Genomic DNA, 18,974 nt, shown 5'->3' with positions numbered 1-18,974 from the left:
CAGTTCTCGGGTAAGGGATGGGGCCTGGCATCATGGAAGTAAAAATCAGGCTGACCAGGGCACAAAAGGGCTGCATGGGCTTTGGACATTGGTTGCCTCCAACCAGCAGCCAGCAGCTCTTTATCCCTCCTTCCTTGCTTAGCAGAGCCCCAGTTTTTTGGGTTTTTTTGTTTTTTAAAGATTTTATTTTTCCTTTTTCTCCCAAAGCCCCCCAGTACAAAGTTATATATTTTTAGTTATGGGTCCTTCTAGTTGTGGCATGTGGGATGCCGCCTCAGCGTGGCTTGATGAACGGTGTCATGTCTGCGCCCAGGATTCGAACCAGTGAAACCCTGGGCCGCAGAAGCAGAGCGTGCGAACTTAACCACTTGGCCACGGGGTGGGGCTGAGAGCCCCAGTTTTGTCCTGGTGTACATCCTCCTCCCATGTGGCCATCCAGGATCAGGCCTCGTTGCAAGATGGCCACCACCATTCCAGGCATCACATCCAAACAGGACCATCTCCAGGCTAAGGTGTGTGTGAGCAGGTGGTTGTCTCTTCTGTGTCTCTTTTAAGATAAAAGGAACCGGGTCACACACCCATGACTAAACCAGTCAGTGCAAGGGGAACAGGGCCATGCCAACGATGACCGATTGCGATGCTGATGGCTAACCCGTTTCTAACGTTTATGCCAGGCGCTGGCCTCTGTGCTTCACACACATTAACTCATCTGTTCCTCTCACAATCTGACGAGGTGGGTATTGACGTTTCACAGAGGAAACGGGCTCAGAGAGGTTCACAACTTTTCCCATGTCCCACACCCAGCACGTGCAGAGATGGGAGTCACGGGGCAGCTGGGCACTGGAGACCATACCTCGAGGGCTGTCCTATGTCCCGGGCCTGACACCAAGCTCAGCCCCATGACAGGTGAGGAAACGGCCCAAGTCACACGCAGGCATCCTGGCCCAGAAGCTGGAGTACCTGGGGACAGAGCAGGAGTGGGTCTCGGAGGGGCGGGGCCAGCTGCTGGCCTCTGTCCTGCCCCATGGTGTCGTCAGACCCCATGGTGTCGTCAGACGCAAGGCCTCTCCAAGGGCAGGGAAGATCCAGCGTGGGGCGCCGGCAGCACCTCCCGAGCCTGGCTGCGCACTCGTCGGGCCGTGCAGAGGTGGCGGCCCACGGAGCTCGGCCAGAAGGACCTACAGCTCCCGGGGGCTAAGGGAGAAGAAGGAAAACGGGGAAATGGCAGCAGGTGCCAGCTCAGGGCCAGTCTTTCCAGACAGACAGCTAGCTGCAGGGGCAGGAGGTGCATGCCCTTAGTTCCTAACCTGGCCCCGTTCCCGTGAGGTTCCACCCACGGGCACAGTGAGGGCTCGTCCAGCGCAGACGTGACCCTGTCGGGGCTTTGGTCACTACGCTGCTTTAACAGGTAAACTCCAAATGCAGTGGCCACAGCTGAACCCAGTGTTCCTCTTGGTTCCAGCACGTCAAGGCAGTGTGTTCAGGCCTTCAGGGCCCTGGCTGCAGCCCTCCACGGGGTCACTCAGGGATCAGCTGGGGCGTCCTCACCTCCGTGCGGGGTGGGGACCTGGCCTGCCTGGCCTGAGTGCAGGGGCTGGGCAAGGATGGGAGACTGGGCGGGGGACGGTGCTCAGCTGCCTGTCCCTGCTCGAGGGGCCCCGGGGTGAGGTGTCCTCAGGGAAGAGGCTGACAGCTCCCCCAGGACTGGTCCTGCCCAGGCGACGTCCCTGCTGCGTCCTCACTCTGCCCTGCGGGCCTCGACCCCCAGCCTCTAGCCTCGGCCACAGGCACTGAGGCTGCTCCACTGGCTCCCAGCTCAGTGTCTACACCGCAGGACAACGGAGGGAGCTTAGGGAGATTCAGCCTCGGGGCACAGGGGCGAGAGGGGAAGTTGAGCCACAGATCTTATTCAGTGTCGCTCCTCTTCCTCCAGCGGGAGAAGCCCGCCACCAGGCCGGCCGGGCCACGGTGGCTGCACGAGCGCCTGATGCGGCGCCAGCGTCAGGAGGTGTTCTCTCAAGCTGGGATCTGGTCTCGCACGGCTGCCGACTCGCTGCGGATCCTGTCTTCACTTAAAATTTTGATAGTTTATTCCTCATGGAGTTTTCAGCATTAATTTTGATTTCTAAAAATATTACATTGAAAACGATCTGTCCTGGTTACTGACTTTGGGTGCCTTTAAACTTGGCGCCCAAGGTCTCACCCTGCCCTCATCCTGGCCTGTGTCACATAATCTCATTTTGAATGTTCGAGGCTCCCACCCTCTCGTGGCGCTGGTGGAAGCCACTGCTAGATGCCGATGAACATCAGTTCTCTTCTCCCCGCCCCTGATGGAACCCCTGCCTCCCCTGGGGGAAGCATGTGCCCAAATACGCCCCTGCAATTGTGCCCACCTTCTCCAGCCTCCTCTGCTGTCAAGCTTAGTAATGTGACTAACTTTTGGCCAAAGAGATGTTAAGTATAAACTGAGATTTCCAGGAAGTTTCCTTAAAAACATGAGAATGTGCCTTTCTCTTTCCTCCTGCTGCTGGCCTGGAGGGCGGACATGACAGCCAGAGCGACCTCAGCCAGTGTGGGCCATGAGACGGTCTTGGGAATGGAAGCCCCCTCCTTGACATCTCCGTGAAGTCATGGACTGCCCCCCACTGCACTTTTTATATGAGTGAAAACTCCGTGTGTCTTGTTCTCTGTCTTGTAGAGTTGAGCCTAACAACTCCTTGTAGCCGTCCTTCCATAGCAAATCCTCATCTCTCCTGCAGGGAGAGTTGGGCAAAGATTTTGTATCTGGAAAGGCAAAAGCGAAAGTGGATGGAGCCATGAGTTAAACCTATCATGCAGGGGTGTGGCCAGAGAACAGGCTGGGCCCCTGCAGGAGACGGCCGGGGGCAGAGCAGCTGCAGAGCCGACTGGGGCACACCTGGGGCAGATGTTTATAGTGTGTGGAGGAGGGTCTGAGGGTGCCAAGTGGCCTGGGACAGAGGAGCTGCGCCCTCAGGGGGTGGCACCTGGACCACGCCGGCCCAGCGTGGGCCGCTGGCCTTGGCACATGCTTCTCTATCAAACAGGAGCTTGGGCACAGCCCTTACGTAGTTTTGATCGCAGAAGTGTAAAACATCGCAGAGCACAAGGAGCGACAGGCTCCCTTGCCCACGCTGTTGACAGAAGCAGCTCAACCATTAGCCGCCAAGCTTCCAAGGACTTCGTGTTGCGGGCCAAACCCCACGCTGGTGAACAAGAGCCTGTGGTCACTTGGCCCCCAAGATCATCAGTCCCCAGGCCTCCAGGACGTGAACACTAAGGGCCGCTGCCCCCAGGGGGAGTCCCCAGCACCCACATCAGGTGTTCCTGCGGGGACAGGCCCTGGCCTTCATAGCGGGCCGGGACCACGTGGGCTCTGACCGCTACCCTGGGGCCGCTTCTGTTTACTGTGGTCACCTCACCCCTCTGGACACTGGTGGCAGGTGGGAGTTACATTTGTCACTGAGCCACTGTTGCTGAACCTGAGGACTTGCATCCACTGGCCCCAACCCAGAGGTCCACCCTCGGGGGTCATCGGCCGGGGCTGGGAGCAGGAGCCGGGCGGGACTCTGAGCTCTTCCCTTCGGGGAGGGACGGTGTGGTCCGTTGTAGGCAACAGCTGCCACCATGCAGGTGAGGTGTGTCTGCTCTGAGTCACCCGCATGGGACGAGCACAGCGGATGCCAGGCAGCCAAGGGGCTGGGCCGCAGGGGGCCCCGCTGCCCATAGCACTTGGAGGTTTGGGGGAACCTCCCCTGCCCTACTCGCCCTCCACTGTCACAGGATTGGAGCTGACAGCAGGACGGGCACGTCACCCACCTGGAGCCGATGGTGTCAGGCCAGGACTTTACAGGTCCCTGGACAGAAGCACTGAGTCTGACAGGAGGTAACTGGAGCTGCTGGGGTCATCTCGCCAGCTGGGGAAAGTCCACGGGGGACAGAGACCACCTTGCAGAGGCAGGCTCTGGCTGTCGTCCGGGTGCTCGGCCCTCCGTGGGCCTGCTGTCAGCTGTCCTGTGTGCTCCTGTTTCACGAGCCAGGAGAGGCCCGTTTTGGCTCACGCCCGGCTGAGCTGGTTGCAGCCACCCGCAGTGAAGGGTCCAGCTGACACTGCAGCCAGTGACCCGAGCACCTTGCGAGCAGCTGTCAGTGCCACACTCACGCTCCTGGGGGGCGAGGCCAGAGGGACATGCAGGACTCGAGGGAGCTGGAAGCATCCCTCTCGTACCTGTGGGTCGGTATCACGGCGTCAGTTCCTCTCTGAAGTGCGGCGAGTTTCCAGAACGCTGGCACACTCCGGTGCCTGCGGGCAGCCGGTGCCTGTATCACGGCCAGGCTCAGAGTGAGGGGCGGTGCGTGCTCCTGTGCGGACGGGGAAGGGGCCGCAGGACGCGGTCCTTCACTGGCCCAGAAGGAAAATGACGCCTATGAGGCCACGGTTTTGGATTATCAGGGAATTCTTGTGTGCCTCCCCCCCTTTTTTTTGCCAGAAAAATGCCGTAGTTGAGTAAATATGTTTTCTGTAACTCAACCACCACTGCCCCTTCTTATTTCCCTAGGAATAACCAGACCACTTCCAGTTTCTTCCAAGACAACTTTTCCCATGAGTCTGAATTTATTTAAAATCAAAACATACTTCTGTTATTCCTACAGCAGCACTGATACAGTATTTCTAAATATAAACCGTGTTTATTTAGCATCTGAAGTTCGCTTGGGAGAAGAGGCCAAGTAGACCGTGAAGCCGTCAGCGCACAATGCAAACGCAAGACTGCAATGGAAGTGGCTTCTTTCTAACAAAATCTCACAGCTCTCTCCCAGTGGCCGCACTCCACACCTGAATCAAAAAAAAACAAACTGGGAAGGCAGGAGGGGGCCACAAGCAGAGCCCTTCCGGGGGCCCCAGGCCGCAGTGGGCCTCCCTGCGGGGCCCTGTAAGGCACATTCTCCCCGCGCTCGTCCTGGCAAGTCCCATCCACCGAGGCCTCTGGCTTCTCAAAAGCAAAGCTTTTCAGTATTATATTGTTTCGTTACCTTAAAGTGAATGAGGGGGCATCCCAGGGAGAGACGTCAGTTAGAGTACAAGGAACAGAAGGGCTTACACCCAGGGCCTGGGCTTCCGGCCACAGCTCCTCAGAGCCTTCCAGTTCGGTGTCATCAAACATCACGTAAGGTCCCTCTCCGGACACAGTCCCGAGCCCACGCTCGAGGCTCCTGGGCCGAGCCCGGTCTGAGAAGCTGAAGGCAGCTCGCCAGTCCAAGTGCAGTGCCGTACAGGGCGGCGGCCTCGGCGCAGAGGAGCGCGTCGTCTGTGATCAGCCTCCCAGACGGATCCCGGAGGCGCTGGGGTTTCCGACACGGCTCCGCCCAGCGCTGGAGGAGAACGGAGGCCAGGCCGCTGGGCATCAGGCTCTGTGAAAGGCAGCGTGGCGCGACAACGGGCACCCGACCTCGCCAGGCCAGGGGGCAGGCCCGGACCCCGGGCCATGTCTGTCACTTTCTTTGCATCTCCTAATATTTGAGTGCTATTTTAACATCAAAGCTAAAAGGGCTGATGAGAAATTGTGTGAAATCAAGATGATAACCACACTTAGCAAGAGAGTTGCTACAGAGCTTCATTTGAGGTAAGGAAGAATTTATTACATTTTCTCAGGAATCCTGCTTTCAACTGAGTCAGACTCTGAGAAATTGGATCATGTGTGTCCTAAATCAGTCAAGTCAGTGATATGACAGATGTTCTGTCATAAATAACCACTTACATTTGATAGTTAGCCATGCCGAATGACGAGAACAATCTCAGTTGACATTTTCATCTATCTTTTCTGAGGCTACTCATACTGTCAGCCCACGCCAGGCCCGTCTGCCACGACCCTGCCTCACACCACACTTCCAGACATGAGGCAGCTGCAGGGTCTGTGGCGGCGGCGGCAGCAGCAGCAGCCAGAATCTTCTGAGCCGATAGCACAGTCAGCTAGCTCCTCAGGGCTGCTGGGCCGCCGCGTCGCAGCCAGCAGAGGCTTTTCTCTCTTTAGCAGCAAACACGTAGCTCGAGAGGATGTCCATCTGTCTCCTCATTCCGAAAGACAGCTCATGCTACTCAGAACCATAGTTTTAACTCAGACCAAAGAGGGGAACGTGTGCTGTGTGGGGACGCCCCTTTATGTCATGGCGTGAGCCTGGCCAGATCCCCAGTGGGAGTTGAGCGGTGCCAACCTTAGTCAACACGGATACCAGAGTCATCTGAACAGTGTAAGAGGAGAGAATGGAACACGAGTATTTCCAGCGGCAGACGTGTCAGAGGTTAGCGACGTGCCCTTTGACCCATGCTGCTGTCAATGCACTGTAAGTTTTCCGATAAAAATAGCGGTTGGGGTCAAGTGTGGTGGGAGGGCAATGTCGGACTGGCACCTGTAGGGTGTCGCCAGGCCTGTGCCAGCCCCCAGGGGACGGGCTGCATAGCCGAGTAACAAAGGGTGCTCTCCTGGCCTGGAATGAACCATCCCTTTGCTCGAAATAAAGCAGAGGACTGGAGTCTGTGTCAGCACAAGGTAGAAAACCAACAAACCTGCTCTCCTGGAGCCGACTGGTGGATTGTGGGAGGAGCCCAAGGCCCTGCGTGGCAGCCAATGAGGCCCCGCCAGGCCCCAGGGACAATGGCTGCTCCGGTAGCAGCACTGCCTGGGTGCTGTGCCCACAGGGACGTCGGCGGCTATCTGTGCTACCTGAAACTCCCAACGTGGATGGAGAGAGAAGCTTCTGGTCCACGGGGCCGGGCAGGCGTCTCTGCACCAGAGAAAACATGGCTGCTCTGGACACGCAGGGCTTCTTGGCTGCGGGAGACAGAGGTGTCAGTGACTCACATACCAGGTCAAGGGGTTTGGAGTGACTCTACAGGTCACTCCAACTTTTAGGGGTCAAGTTGGAACAGGCCACAGGGATGTGGGTTTGCAATTCTGACAGCTACTTCCAAACCACCCCATCGGAGGCCCTCAGTCCCCCACCGCCATGTGTGGGCCCACGGGTCCCCAGGCCCCGCCCACATGGTGGGGCAGACCCAGGCCCTTCCCAATCTGCCAGGGGAAACATTTCACCGCAGAGCAAGCTTCCCTTCTCTGCTTTCTGAATCAAAGTATGACATTCACAGATGCACAAATCTTAAACGTCCAGCTCCATGAGCCGTTACAGTTAACGCACATTGGGTAACGCCACCACCACCTCGGCCCTTACTCCCTTGTACTGCTTGCTTTGGCCCCTGAGGGGCTGGGAAATGACGATGAGGAGGCAAGCAGGGGCTAACTGGGCAGGCAGCTACATCAGAAGCTGCTGCAGCAACTCAGGAGAGAAAAGAACACCCAGCCAGCCAGAGCGCCGAGAACGGGGGAAAGGCTGACTGAGGAACGAGCAAGGCAATGAGACCGGAAGTGGGGAGCAGATAAGGATGACCATGGCGTCTCTGGTATGGCCTGTGTGGGGGTGACGACATGGACCACGCAGTGAGAGTCAGGTTCAGGCACATGGAGTTTGAAGTACTGGTTCTGGTGGGATGTTCCAGGAAATTCTGGAGGGTGTATGTGGTCTGGAGGTCAAGAGCAAGCAAGCCAGACTGTGTACAGGAGAGAGAGGACTGAGTCCACCCAAGGTGAGGTGACTGGGGTAGAGCGGGCAGAGTGATCAGAGAGCAGGACGACACCAACCCTAGAAGATGGCTGGGGAAGGAGCTGGGAGGTAGGAGGAACCAGGCAGGAGGGGAGCTTCCTGCAGAGGGACGAGCAAGCAGGGCGGAGAAGGGAGGGGAAGCATCTGTGGGTTAGCAGCCAGGCAACTCCCTGGAGGGAACTGAGAGGAGGAGTGAGCCACGGGCAGGTGACAGCAGCAAGGAAGCAGCTGCAATGGCACATATGATCGGGAATGCTCCTGTTTTCAGATGACTGAGACCTGAGGATGCTGGTGTCTGAAGGAAAGACCCAGAAGATGGGGAGCGGTTACATACGGGGAGAGAGGAGCAAGCAGAGCTCACAAGGAGGGGAGAGGATGAGACCCGGGCACGCGCCGAGGCTGCCTCCTGATGAGTTCGGGTACCACATTTCCTTCACAGGTTCCACAGAAAGCCCTCTTAGCAGGTATCCTAAAGAACATGGACACTGCAGGGGACAGAGGAGAATTCCACAGCACTATTTCTTCACAAAGCACACTTTTGTATAAGGAGAGTACTAAGCCCTAATCAAGAGCTTCCAGCAAGAGCAGAGCGCGGCAGAGGTTCCCAGCGGAATCTGTCACATGAGTGAGAAGCCTGGTATTACCTTTTCCTTTTGCCCAGAGCCAGCTGTTTCTGTTTTTCTTTTCCAATGTCATCCGTGACTGTACTGAAATCATCATCATCTTCAGCCAGGAGATTCTACATTTCAAAATAATCAATGAGCAATGTTTTCAGACATTTTTTTAGCTTACACTTCAAAGAGCTGTGTAAAAATTACCTAAATTGACAAGAGGAGACATGCAAATGTACATCATCTAGATTAGTAACATAATAATGGACACACCACACTCTAGCGCTTGGTGAAGACCAATGAAGCGAGTGACGGGAAGAGCCTGAGGCGGGATCACTCTGCAGCCCTCTGGCCTTCGCCCTCACCCGCGTGCCGCCCGAGCGAGCCGGGCAGAGGGCTCTGGAGGGAGACACGGCCAGCTGAGCGATCACACAGCTCTCACCGCGGACTAGAGACGTGGCTGTCTGTTCTCCAAAGTCTGTCCAACTGTTCTCACCCACACAGCTCTACAGCTACCCCGAGAGCTTCTGAAAGGCCCGGGGCTTCCAGCTCCTGGGCAGGCCCCCGAAGCTGTACCGGAGTGCTTCACAAATACAGGATGCTCCATACGTCCTCCTGAGGGACCAAGGCTGCCTCCTTCCCACTACGTGCAGTCGGTTCCACGTGCCAATATTATTTACCGCAAACACTGGCTTCTCCTTCAGCGGCCCACAGGCATGTCTCAGCGAGCGTTAACTAAGCCAGCGCTGACCCTGCGAAAACATCCTAGGGAGGAGCTGTATGCCAGAGAGAGTTCTGAGGCTTGCCAGGCCTGGGTTATGGACTCCCCAGGCCACTGGCCACGTCCCCAAGTGCAGATTTGGGAGCACTGCAGCGAGTCCCGTGTGCTGTGACTAGAGCTCTCGGTGACCAGGAGCGAACGGACAGCCGCAGGCGGGTTTTGCTCCTTCTCCAGTCTCAGGAGAGAAAACTGCTGTAACAAGCGTTATAATCTCCATTCCAATAAATGGTGCATGATAAACACTTGATAATGTTTATTCCAGTAAGTTGTGCTTGATATGCTATTTAAAAATTGTGAAACATTACAAAATAAGAGTAGATATGGAGCTGACGGACAGACAGCACGTTCTCAGGGTGCACAGGCGAGGGCACAGGCGGTGCGGCACGGCAGTCGAGCGCATGCCTGGACACAGATCCACGGGCACACCAGTCCCATAACCTCCCCGCACCTCATCCTCCTCATCTTAACATGGCACCTGCTTCCTACGGTTGTCATGAGGAGAAACAGAGTTAAAGGGACACGTGGATGGTGCTGGCAGATAATAAAATGCCCAGTGAAAGTTAGCTATCAATAATATTAACCTTTTACCATCTTTACTTCATTTTTATCTTTCAAGGAAAAAACCTAAGAATCTGTCCATGTCCCTCCCCCACTAGAGGAGGGCGCTACGTCGAGTCTGATGCTGTTGCTCCCGCCTGTCTCCCTCGATCACTACAAGGGAACGTGACCCTCAGCATCTTCATGGTTGTACACTTTCCACAAATGACCATCCTGTGACTTCGTTTTCTTTTTCAACAGTGAACACGCGGAGGCACGTTCACATTGACCTGTGTGGCTGCGGCTCCTTTGTTTGAACTGCTGCGTTCTATGCCATTCTATCGATACTTCCGTTTCCATTTGATCTGTCCCCTTTCTAAGGGTCATTTGAGTTCTTTCCAGTTTACACGATCACCAACAGTGCTTCAGTGAACGTCTCTGTACGTCTCCCCACATGTGTGAGGCGTCCAGGGTGTGCATCCAGGAGTGGAATGACTTGCTTGGATCTATTACATAGGCATCTTTTACTTTACTAAAAACTGCAACTGCTCTTCAGTGTGGCTGTGCCAATTTGCACTCCCACTGCTAGGGGTGTGGGTTCCGAGGGTCTGGGTTGAAATGGTCGTTCGCCGCTTCATCTCCCAGGTCCTGGTCACCGGGCACTCGCTGCCTTCCCATCTGCTTACTGGCCATTTAGTCTCTCTTCTGAGAACTGCCCGTCACTCTGCCGATTTCTCCCTTATCGGGTGATCTTTCTGCAGCTGGGTTGCGGGAGTATTTGACATATTCTGGATAACAATCCTTGCTAGTTACATTGTTGCATATATCTTTCCTTGTTTGTGGCTTGTCTTTTCACTTTTTATGGTTTCTTTGATGAACAAAATTTTTTACTTTTAACGTAGTCAAATTTATCCATCCTTTATGGTTTGTGTTTTTTGTTGCTTATTTTAAGAAATCCTCCACCTTTTCTTCTAACGGTTGAAAATCACTGCTTTTCACATTTCAGTCTTCCTGTTGATTGCTGTATATGGCATGAGCAGAGGTGGATACAGATTTTATAGGGCCTAAAGCTTACATAAATTTGGGGACTCTCTGTGAAAATGAAATCGGAATTATGACTACAATTTTTCCTATATGGATAACCACTTCTCCCAGCACCATTTATTGAATAATCCATGTTCAATGTTGCCTCGAATACCTGTCAAGTGTCCTTCTATATGTGATTCTGTTTTGGGGCTCTCTATTCCAATCCTATTTGTCAACCCTGTCCCAAAGTGACACAGCTGTATAATCAGTCTTATCACTTGGTAAGGCAAGTACCCTGACCTTGTTCTTGAAAAATACCTTAGCTCTCTGGCCCTTTGCTCTTCCATGTGACTTTTCCGTCTTTAATCTAATCTATATGGTTATCCACTGGAATGACACTGAACTTAGAGCCGTGGGAGGAACTGCTGTCTTCACTATGGGGCTCTCCTTCCAAGAACATGATATGGCTCTGCATCTAGACGAAGCTTTAATACAGCTCAAGATTCACCGCTCCAGAAAGGTCTCATCAGTCTTTTCATTGGATGTATTCCTAGGGACCTTGTAGACTGATCTTATCATCTTCTGAACTCTCTTAACTTATCGGCTGATCTGTAGTCTCCTGAATCTCCTTTATAGAAAAACTGCATGGAAGAACAGTTTTATTTTTTCTTTTTAGAATTTCTTTACCTCGCTTTCAATTTTTATTTACCTTTCTTTGGGAGGAGGAGCGGTATATTACCTTGGCCACATTGATTAGTATAATGCTGAATAGAAGTAGTGATTAAGAGAATGCTTATTCCCTCATATAAAATTACTGATATTAAGTTACTGATTTAATAATTAATACATTAATAATCTTTAATTCTTATATTAAGGATTAAAATTATTAATCTTTAATACAAAAGTGTTGCTACGTGACAACAAAGGTTTGTCCAAGGAGCGCGAGGATGGCCCAGTGTCAGGAATCTATGTACCTACCAGATTAAAGAAGAAAAACCATATGGCTAATTCAACAGACACAGAAAAAGCATAGAATAAAATTTAACATTAAACATCCAGTGCATATTTAACTTTAATATTAAACATCCATGATTTTAAAATCATGATTTTAAAAAAAGAACCTGGAGCAAACTGGGGGTACAAGGAGACTTCCCGACCTGACAGGCCCTCCTGGAACTCACAGACCCACACCTGCTGATACCACCACAGAGCATTTTCCTGCAAGTCAGACCCTAAGCAGGGTTTGGGTACTGACGTTCTACTGGCCTCCTACAACGAGTTGTTTGGCTTTCCTTCTTTTTCTTTTTCCATTCTCTAAAAAAATTTATATAAAATAGGATTATCTGTCCCTTTAAGATTTGATAAAACTTCTCTATAAAATCATTTGATCCTGGTGTTTTGTCAAAGTGGTATATTTGTTATTAAATAACTTACCTTAACACCAATAGTATCGCCATCTTTCAAGTGATAAGGCGCCCCCTGCAAATTATCTTGCTTTTTCTTCTTTTTCCTCTTAGTAATTTGCTGGTTCTATTAAAAAAAATCAAGCATCTTAAAGAAAGAAAACTCAACCTCAAATTCTTACTAAATTCCCTATCTGTGAAAAATTATAATTAATCTATTCACTATGCCAGTAAGGCCCAATCTGAGAAAGCCCCACAACTTTACCCAGCTAGATATTGGAAGCCATTCAAACTTTTCAGGAAAGTATTTGGCAATTTCAATTTTTTCCACAGGAAGAGAATAGAAATCAGCAACTCGCTGCCTCAGGGAGCCAGCAGTCCAGCCTCGGACAGCATCCCACACCATGTCCATGGGCAGGGCGTATGCCCTCTCGCCAGGGAGGCGCATCTGCGTCCTCAGCAGCACGTCCTGGGGGCTGCATCAGAAAGCAATCAAAGGTCAGATTTAAAACAAACAAGATGGAACTTTGCAGTAACTGTGGGGGCCAAGATGGGCAAAACTTTGCCTCCGACTCCTCTGGTTTTTATAAGGAGATCTCCCCTAAACTCTGAATACTAGTGGGAAATCCTCTTTTCTACTTCGATTTCCTGCAATCCTGACCCAGACGAGAGGCGAAACTCTCATTCTAGCCCACAGCAGAATCCCCTGGGGAGGCAGCTGAAGGTGGTGGAGGAACCTTCCTGGCGGGCATGGAGGGAAGTCAGGAGGCAGAGCTACAGGGCTGGGCCGGGTGACACTATGGGGGTGAAGGGGAGGGGTCAACCGGCCTAAGGTCCCAGCCATGGCGACTCCCTGGGAAAGGCTGGCATCAGCGCCAGAGCTGTGAAGCTACCGTAGGTGCTGAAACTCTGAGCTGGTGTGGACAGCCAGGGGTGAGAGGTGGGAAGAGTGGCGCTGGAGGCGCCGAGATGACAGCTGCAGCTGCGAGAGTAAAAGAGGCCCTGGCTGGAGAAGAGCGTGGACAGCAGGTCCTTGGAGGAAGAGAAGAGAACCTCTCAGAGAGGTCGGGATTGTGACAGGACAGGAAGTAAAACTACAGATGAGAACTGGGAGGCAGAGAGGAGAGAAATGGCATTTTAGGAGGTGAGACAACAAGTGATTTTAAATGCTTATTTCTGTGATATCTGGTGTTTTTACCAAAGAGAAAGAGTGACCCAAGGGGAGAAAAAGAACAAGCGGAGGAAAGAGGGAGAGCGCAGGCCTCGTGCACCGGGAGCTGAGAGGGGAGAGGGGGAGGCTGTGCGCCAGAAGGGCCTGGAGAGACTGCCCCTCCCTCAGGGGAAGGCCGCGTGGGGTAGCGGAGCGGAAGGCCCGGAGCTGAGGCAGTGAGGCCAGAGCACAGGCAGGGTGGTGAGCGCAGGCAGTGCAGCTGCGAGGAGGTGACAGGGGCTGGGGCGGGGAGGACGAGGAGGGACCAGAGGCCCCACTGAGGAGAGCAAGAGAGCTCTGGAGGCCGGTCAAGGACAGAAGAGCCAACAGGGAAGGGGTCTAAGTAAGCGCACAGCACGGCCTTCAAAGGACACCGCTTACAACACACGTGACAAAGGGTCAGTATCGTTGTTATTGAAAGAGCTCATACAGATTAGACTCTTTTCTAAGACCCCATTACAAAAACAGGCAAAATATTTGAAATAATTCACACACTCACAAAATACAAATGGCTCATAAGCCTTTGAAAAAATGCCCAATCTTACTAGCAACCAAAGCCTTGAAGCAAATGAGACAAGGTGACCATTTCTCATTTCTCAACTTAGCAACAGCCAAACAAGGAAAATACGCAATGCGTGTGTGGGGGTGAGGGGAAGTAAATACTCACGAACACTGTCTGTGGGAATACAAATTGGTATTAACTTACCAGGAAAGGAATTCCACATTATTTTAAGAGGTTTAAAATGTCCATACCATCTGATCCAAAAATTCCCCTCCAGGAAACTACTCCTGGTAATACACTCTGCATGAAGAATGCATTTTTATAAGAGCGATGCGATTAAATGAAGGCTCGAGAGGGCTGAAGGAGTGCTGTTAGAGTTACTGTCCAACAGGCTGACAACAAGAATGATGTTCACATCATATTACATAGAAAGAATCATAATATTTGGTGATACAAAACAGTCGTCTTTTTTTTTGAGGAAGATTAGCCCTGAGCTAACTGCCGCTAATCCTCCTCTTTTTGCTGAGGAAGACTGGGCCTGAGCTAACATCTGTGCCCATCTTCTTCTACTTTATATGTGGGACACCATCCACAGCATGGCTTTTGCCAAGTGGCGCCATGTCCGCACCCGGGATCCCAACCTGTGAACCCCGGGCTGCCAAAGTAGAACGTGCGAACTTAACCACTGTGCCACCGGGCCGGCCCCAAAACTCGTATAAAAGATTTTCCTATAATGACAAAAAGAACAGGAAGGTTTGACTGTAGACGACTCTGAGGTACTTCTTTATTCAATACCCAACTGTTGATTAGGACACACGCCTGTGCTAGGTACCGGGGATGTGGTGGTGACCAAAGAACACAGCACTTGCTCTCACAAAGCTTATACTCGGGGAGTGGGAGACACGCAGTAATGGACAATTCCACAAAGATGTACTGGGGGTGTCAGGATGAAAAAATCAGGACTTTAAGGGGGCAGAATGACAGGTGCTATTACACATCAGTTTGACAACAGACCATCCCAACGCATCGATAAGAGCTAGGGATGAGCATCTTGCTTACACTTCAAGATCAATGTGCATTTGAGACTTACTGGAAAAGTCTCACTGTTTTCGTGGAAAAATGACTTCCAAGTTCTAGATACCAGACACAGAAATACATTTCTTGAAAACAATCTGTTTTAAGTTGCCAGACCACTCAGAAAAGCAGTGAAAACATAATTTACTATTAAGTTTTTACATTTTTAAAGACATGAACTCTCCACCGTGGTAAGACACACATGTCTAACCTGTATGCGTAGGGGGAGGTCTTACCCCAAGTTTTCTTCTTTCTGAAGGGGCTCTAAGCAGATCTCAGTTCTCCTGCCCAGTTTATATTCCCTGATAAGAAATGAAAGAAAATAATATTGAGTTAACATATCATTTAATTTTGTACAAATATTTTTTGCCAATTTTAAGCTTTTTTCTTAAGCAAAAGATTATACTGTATAAGAACATTCAAAATTTAAGAGACTACTATGAATAAATATACCCCAACAAAGTGGACAACCTAGGAGAAATGGATAAAAATTCCTAGAAACATACAACCTACCAAGACTGAATCAGTAAGAACTAGAAAATGTGAATAGACCAATCACTAGTAATGTGACTGAGTCAGTGATCAAAAACCTCCCAACAAAGAAAAGTCCAGGACCAGATGGTTTCACTGGGGAATTCTACCAAACATTTAAAGAATTAATACCAACCCTTCTCAAACTCTTCCAAAAAATAGGAAGGAACACTTTCAAACTTATTTTATGAGGTCAGCATTACCCTGATACCAAAACCAGACAAGGACACTACAAGAAAAGAAAGTTACAGGCCAATATTCCTGATAAACATAGATGCAAAAATCCTCAACAAAATATTAGCAAACTGAGTTCAACAGTACATTAACAAGGTCATGCACCATGATCAAGGGGGATTCATTCCAGAGATACAAGGATCGGTCAATAGCTGCAGACCAATCAATGTGATATACCACATTAACAAAATAAGGGATAAAAATCATGATCATCTCAATAGATGCAAAAAAAGCATTTGACAAAATTCAGCATCCTTTCATGATAAAAACTCTCAATGAACTGGATATAGAGGAAACAACTCAACAAAATAAAGGCCACATATGACACGCCCACAGCTAACATCATATGAATGGTGGAAATCTGAAAGCTTCTCCTCTAAAACTAGGAATAAGACAAGGATGCCCACTGTCGCCACTCTTACTCAACATAGTATTGGAAGTCTTAGCCAGAGCAACTGAACAAGAAATAAAGGCATCTAAGTTAGAAAGGAGGAAAACTGTCTCTATTTGCAGCTGACAGGATATTATATATCGAAAACCCTAAAGACGCCATCAAAAAGCTGTTAAACTAATTCAGTAAAGTTGCAAGAGAAAAAATCAATACACAAAAATCAGCTGTGCTTCATACATAACAAGGAACTGTCAGGAAGAGAAATTAAGAAAACAGTCCCATTGACAAAAGCATCAGGAAGAATGAAAATAGTCAGGAATACATTAGCCGAGGAGGTGAAGGACCTGTACACTGACGACTGTGAGACTACCACGAAGGAACCGAGACGACGCAAATAGATGGAAAGATACTCCATGTGCTTGGAGTGGAAGAATCAACATCATTAAAATGTCCACACCACCCGAAGTGATCTAGACAATCAATGCAATTCCCATCAAAATTTCAATAGCATTTTTCCACAGAAACAGAAAAACCAATCCTAAAATTTGTATGGAACCACAAAAGACCCTGAATAGCCAAAGTAATCTTGAGAAAGAAGAACAAGCTGGAGGCATCACGCTTCCTGATTTCAAACTATATTATAAAGCTTTAGTAATAAAAACAGTATGCTACTAGCATAAGAACAGACACATACATCAATGGGTAGAATAGAGAGCCCAGAAATAAACTCATGCATATATGGTTAATTCATTTACAACAAAGGAGCCAAGAATATACAATAGGGAAAAGACAGCTCTTCAATACACGGTGCTGGGAAAACTGGACAGCCACATGCAGAAGAATGAAACTGGAGCCTTATCTTACACCATACCCCAAATCAACTCAAAATGGATTGAAGACTTGAACGTGGGACCCAAACCATAACACTCCTACAAGAATACACAGTGGGTGGCTCCTTGACATTGGTCTTGACAATGAGTTTTTGGATTTGACACCAAAAAAAGTTTTAACAAAAGCAAAAATAAACAAACAGAACTACATCAAACTAAAAAGCTTTTGCACAGCAAAGAAACCATCAACAAAATGAAAAGGCAATCTACAGAATGGAAGAAAATATTTGCAAATCATACATCCGATGAGGGATTAATCCAAAATATATAAAGAACTCATACAAATCAATAGCAAAAAAACCAACTAATCTGACTAAAAAATGGGCACAGGAACAGAATAGACAAACAAATGGCCAAGAGGTACATGAAAAGGTGCTCACCATCACAATTCTTTAGGGAAAGACAAATGAAAACCACAACGAGATATTCCCTCACACCTGTTAGAATGGCTATCACCAAAAAGATAAGAGATAACAAGTGTTGGTGAGGATGCAGAGAGAAGGGCACCCTTGTGCACTGCTGGTGGGAATGTAAATTGGTGCAGCCACCTCTGGAAAACAGTATGGAGGTTCCTCAAAAAATTAAGAATAGAACTACCATATGATCCAGGAATCTCACTTCTCGGTATATATCCAGAGGAAATGAAGACAGGACATTGAAGAGATATCTGCATTCTCATGTTCAGAGCAGCATTATTCACAATAGCCAATACACAAAAACAATCCTTGTGTCCTTCAACGGATGAAGGGATAATGATGTAGGATATATACACAATGGAATATTATTCAGCCATGAGAAAGGACAAACTAGAGTTTGCGACAGCACAGATGGACTTTGACTTATTTCACTTAGCACAATGCCCTCAGACAGAGAAAGACAAACACTGTACGATATCACTTATATGTGGACTCCAAGAAAGCCAAACTCAGAGAAGCCAAGACTAGAATGACGGTTGCCAGGGCTGGGGGTGGAGGAAAGGGGAGATGGTCGTCAAAGAGTACAAACTTCCAGCTATAAGATGAGTAAGTTCTGGGGATCTAACGTACAGCACAGTGATTACAATTAATAATACAATATTACAGAGTTCAAAGTTGCTAAGAGAGAAGATCTGACGTGTTCTCAGCACAAAGGAAGTGGTAATGATGTGACATGACGCAGGTGTCAGCTAGTGCTACGGCGGTCATTATTTTGCAATATGGAAGCATATCAACATGTTGCACACCTTAAACTTACACAGCGTTATATGTCAGTTATATCTCAATAAAGCTGGAGGAAAAAACAACACTCAAAATTTCGCTCATAGTATCTGGAGCACAGTAAAAACAAGAAGCTACATTCATACTTAATATGGAAAAGTGAAGTTGTCCCAGAGTTTAATTTATGATAAAAAGTGTCATCCAACTGACAAATGCAGAACTACCAGGAACAGGCTTTCTTTATCATCTGACTTGTCGCTCAGCCCACCCCCACTCAGCACCCCAGCGGTGCAGGAAGGGAAGACGGGGTGTTCACGGAGAAACCTACTTGAGCTGCTGCTGGTCAGCTCGTAAGAGCCTGCTGGGGCGCTTACTTTCCACCGTCCAGGCTCTGAGGAAGGCTGGGGATGGGATGACAAACTCCGAGAAGGAGGGCAAGGTCATGGCCTAGAAAGGAAACAGACATTTCTCCAATGGTTTGAAAAAGTACTCTTAAAAATACACTGCTTTAGGAAAAAATGAAGCACTACACAATGACATCTGAGGGCAACAGTATCTCGAGTAATGGTAAAATCTATTCAAGAAAATCAAAGGAATAGCTCTTAAATGAAATTAATCCTGAGTCATTTTTGTATTCCTGTCTACTGAAATCAGCCTGAGGGACAAATGAATTTTCCATTTCTAAGTCTCAGCCAAAACCCCTTTTTTAATCACTACATTTTAGGAAATGAAACTTTAAAATTAACTTCTGAGTATAACTCAAGAACGGAGGCTGCTCTAATAAAAGCAAGGGACTCATCTCTAACTGCCACCACTGCTAATGAAATTCCTCAATACTGCACGCTCTGTCAAGGACAGGACTTTTGATTTTGAAATACTTCAAAATCTGCAGATCCAACCGCAGGGCCTAAACTGCT

The 18,974-nt window shown here is 49.4% G+C and overlaps 1 protein-coding gene across 26 annotated transcripts in view; it reads right to left on the bottom strand.

The window, feature by feature from the left end:
* Positions 1-4,598: 4,598 nt before the first annotated feature.
* The window catches only part of USP40 (ubiquitin specific peptidase 40), a 77,267-nt gene continuing 62,891 nt past the window's right edge, over positions 4,599-18,974 (bottom strand). For 24 of the 26 annotated variants that reach the window (XR_006516007.2, XM_014862554.3, XM_044751561.2 and 21 more), the window contains 6 exons: positions 18,386-18,504; positions 15,052-15,117; positions 12,295-12,505; positions 12,061-12,156; positions 8,316-8,410; positions 4,599-6,845 (listed from right to left, as the gene is read on the bottom strand). Coding sequence is in view for 25 of the 26 variants with exons in the window: in XM_014862554.3 (XP_014718040.2) it covers positions 6,734-6,845; positions 8,316-8,410; positions 12,061-12,156; positions 12,295-12,505; positions 15,052-15,117; positions 18,386-18,504 (699 nt within the window). In the remaining variant the exon portion in view is untranslated. Of the gene's footprint in view, positions 6,846-8,315; positions 8,411-8,962; positions 10,622-12,060; positions 12,157-12,294; positions 12,506-15,026; positions 15,118-18,385; positions 18,505-18,974 lie in introns of those variants that run through there. The other 2 variants (XM_070489354.1, XM_014862560.3) reach the window with 2 other exon arrangements.

Source organism: Equus asinus, chromosome 19 (genome assembly GCF_041296235.1).
Source record: "Equus asinus isolate D_3611 breed Donkey chromosome 19, EquAss-T2T_v2, whole genome shotgun sequence".
NCBI lineage: Eukaryota > Metazoa > Chordata > Mammalia > Perissodactyla > Equidae > Equus > Equus asinus.
This window is presented reverse-complemented; position numbering and strand designations above follow the sequence as displayed.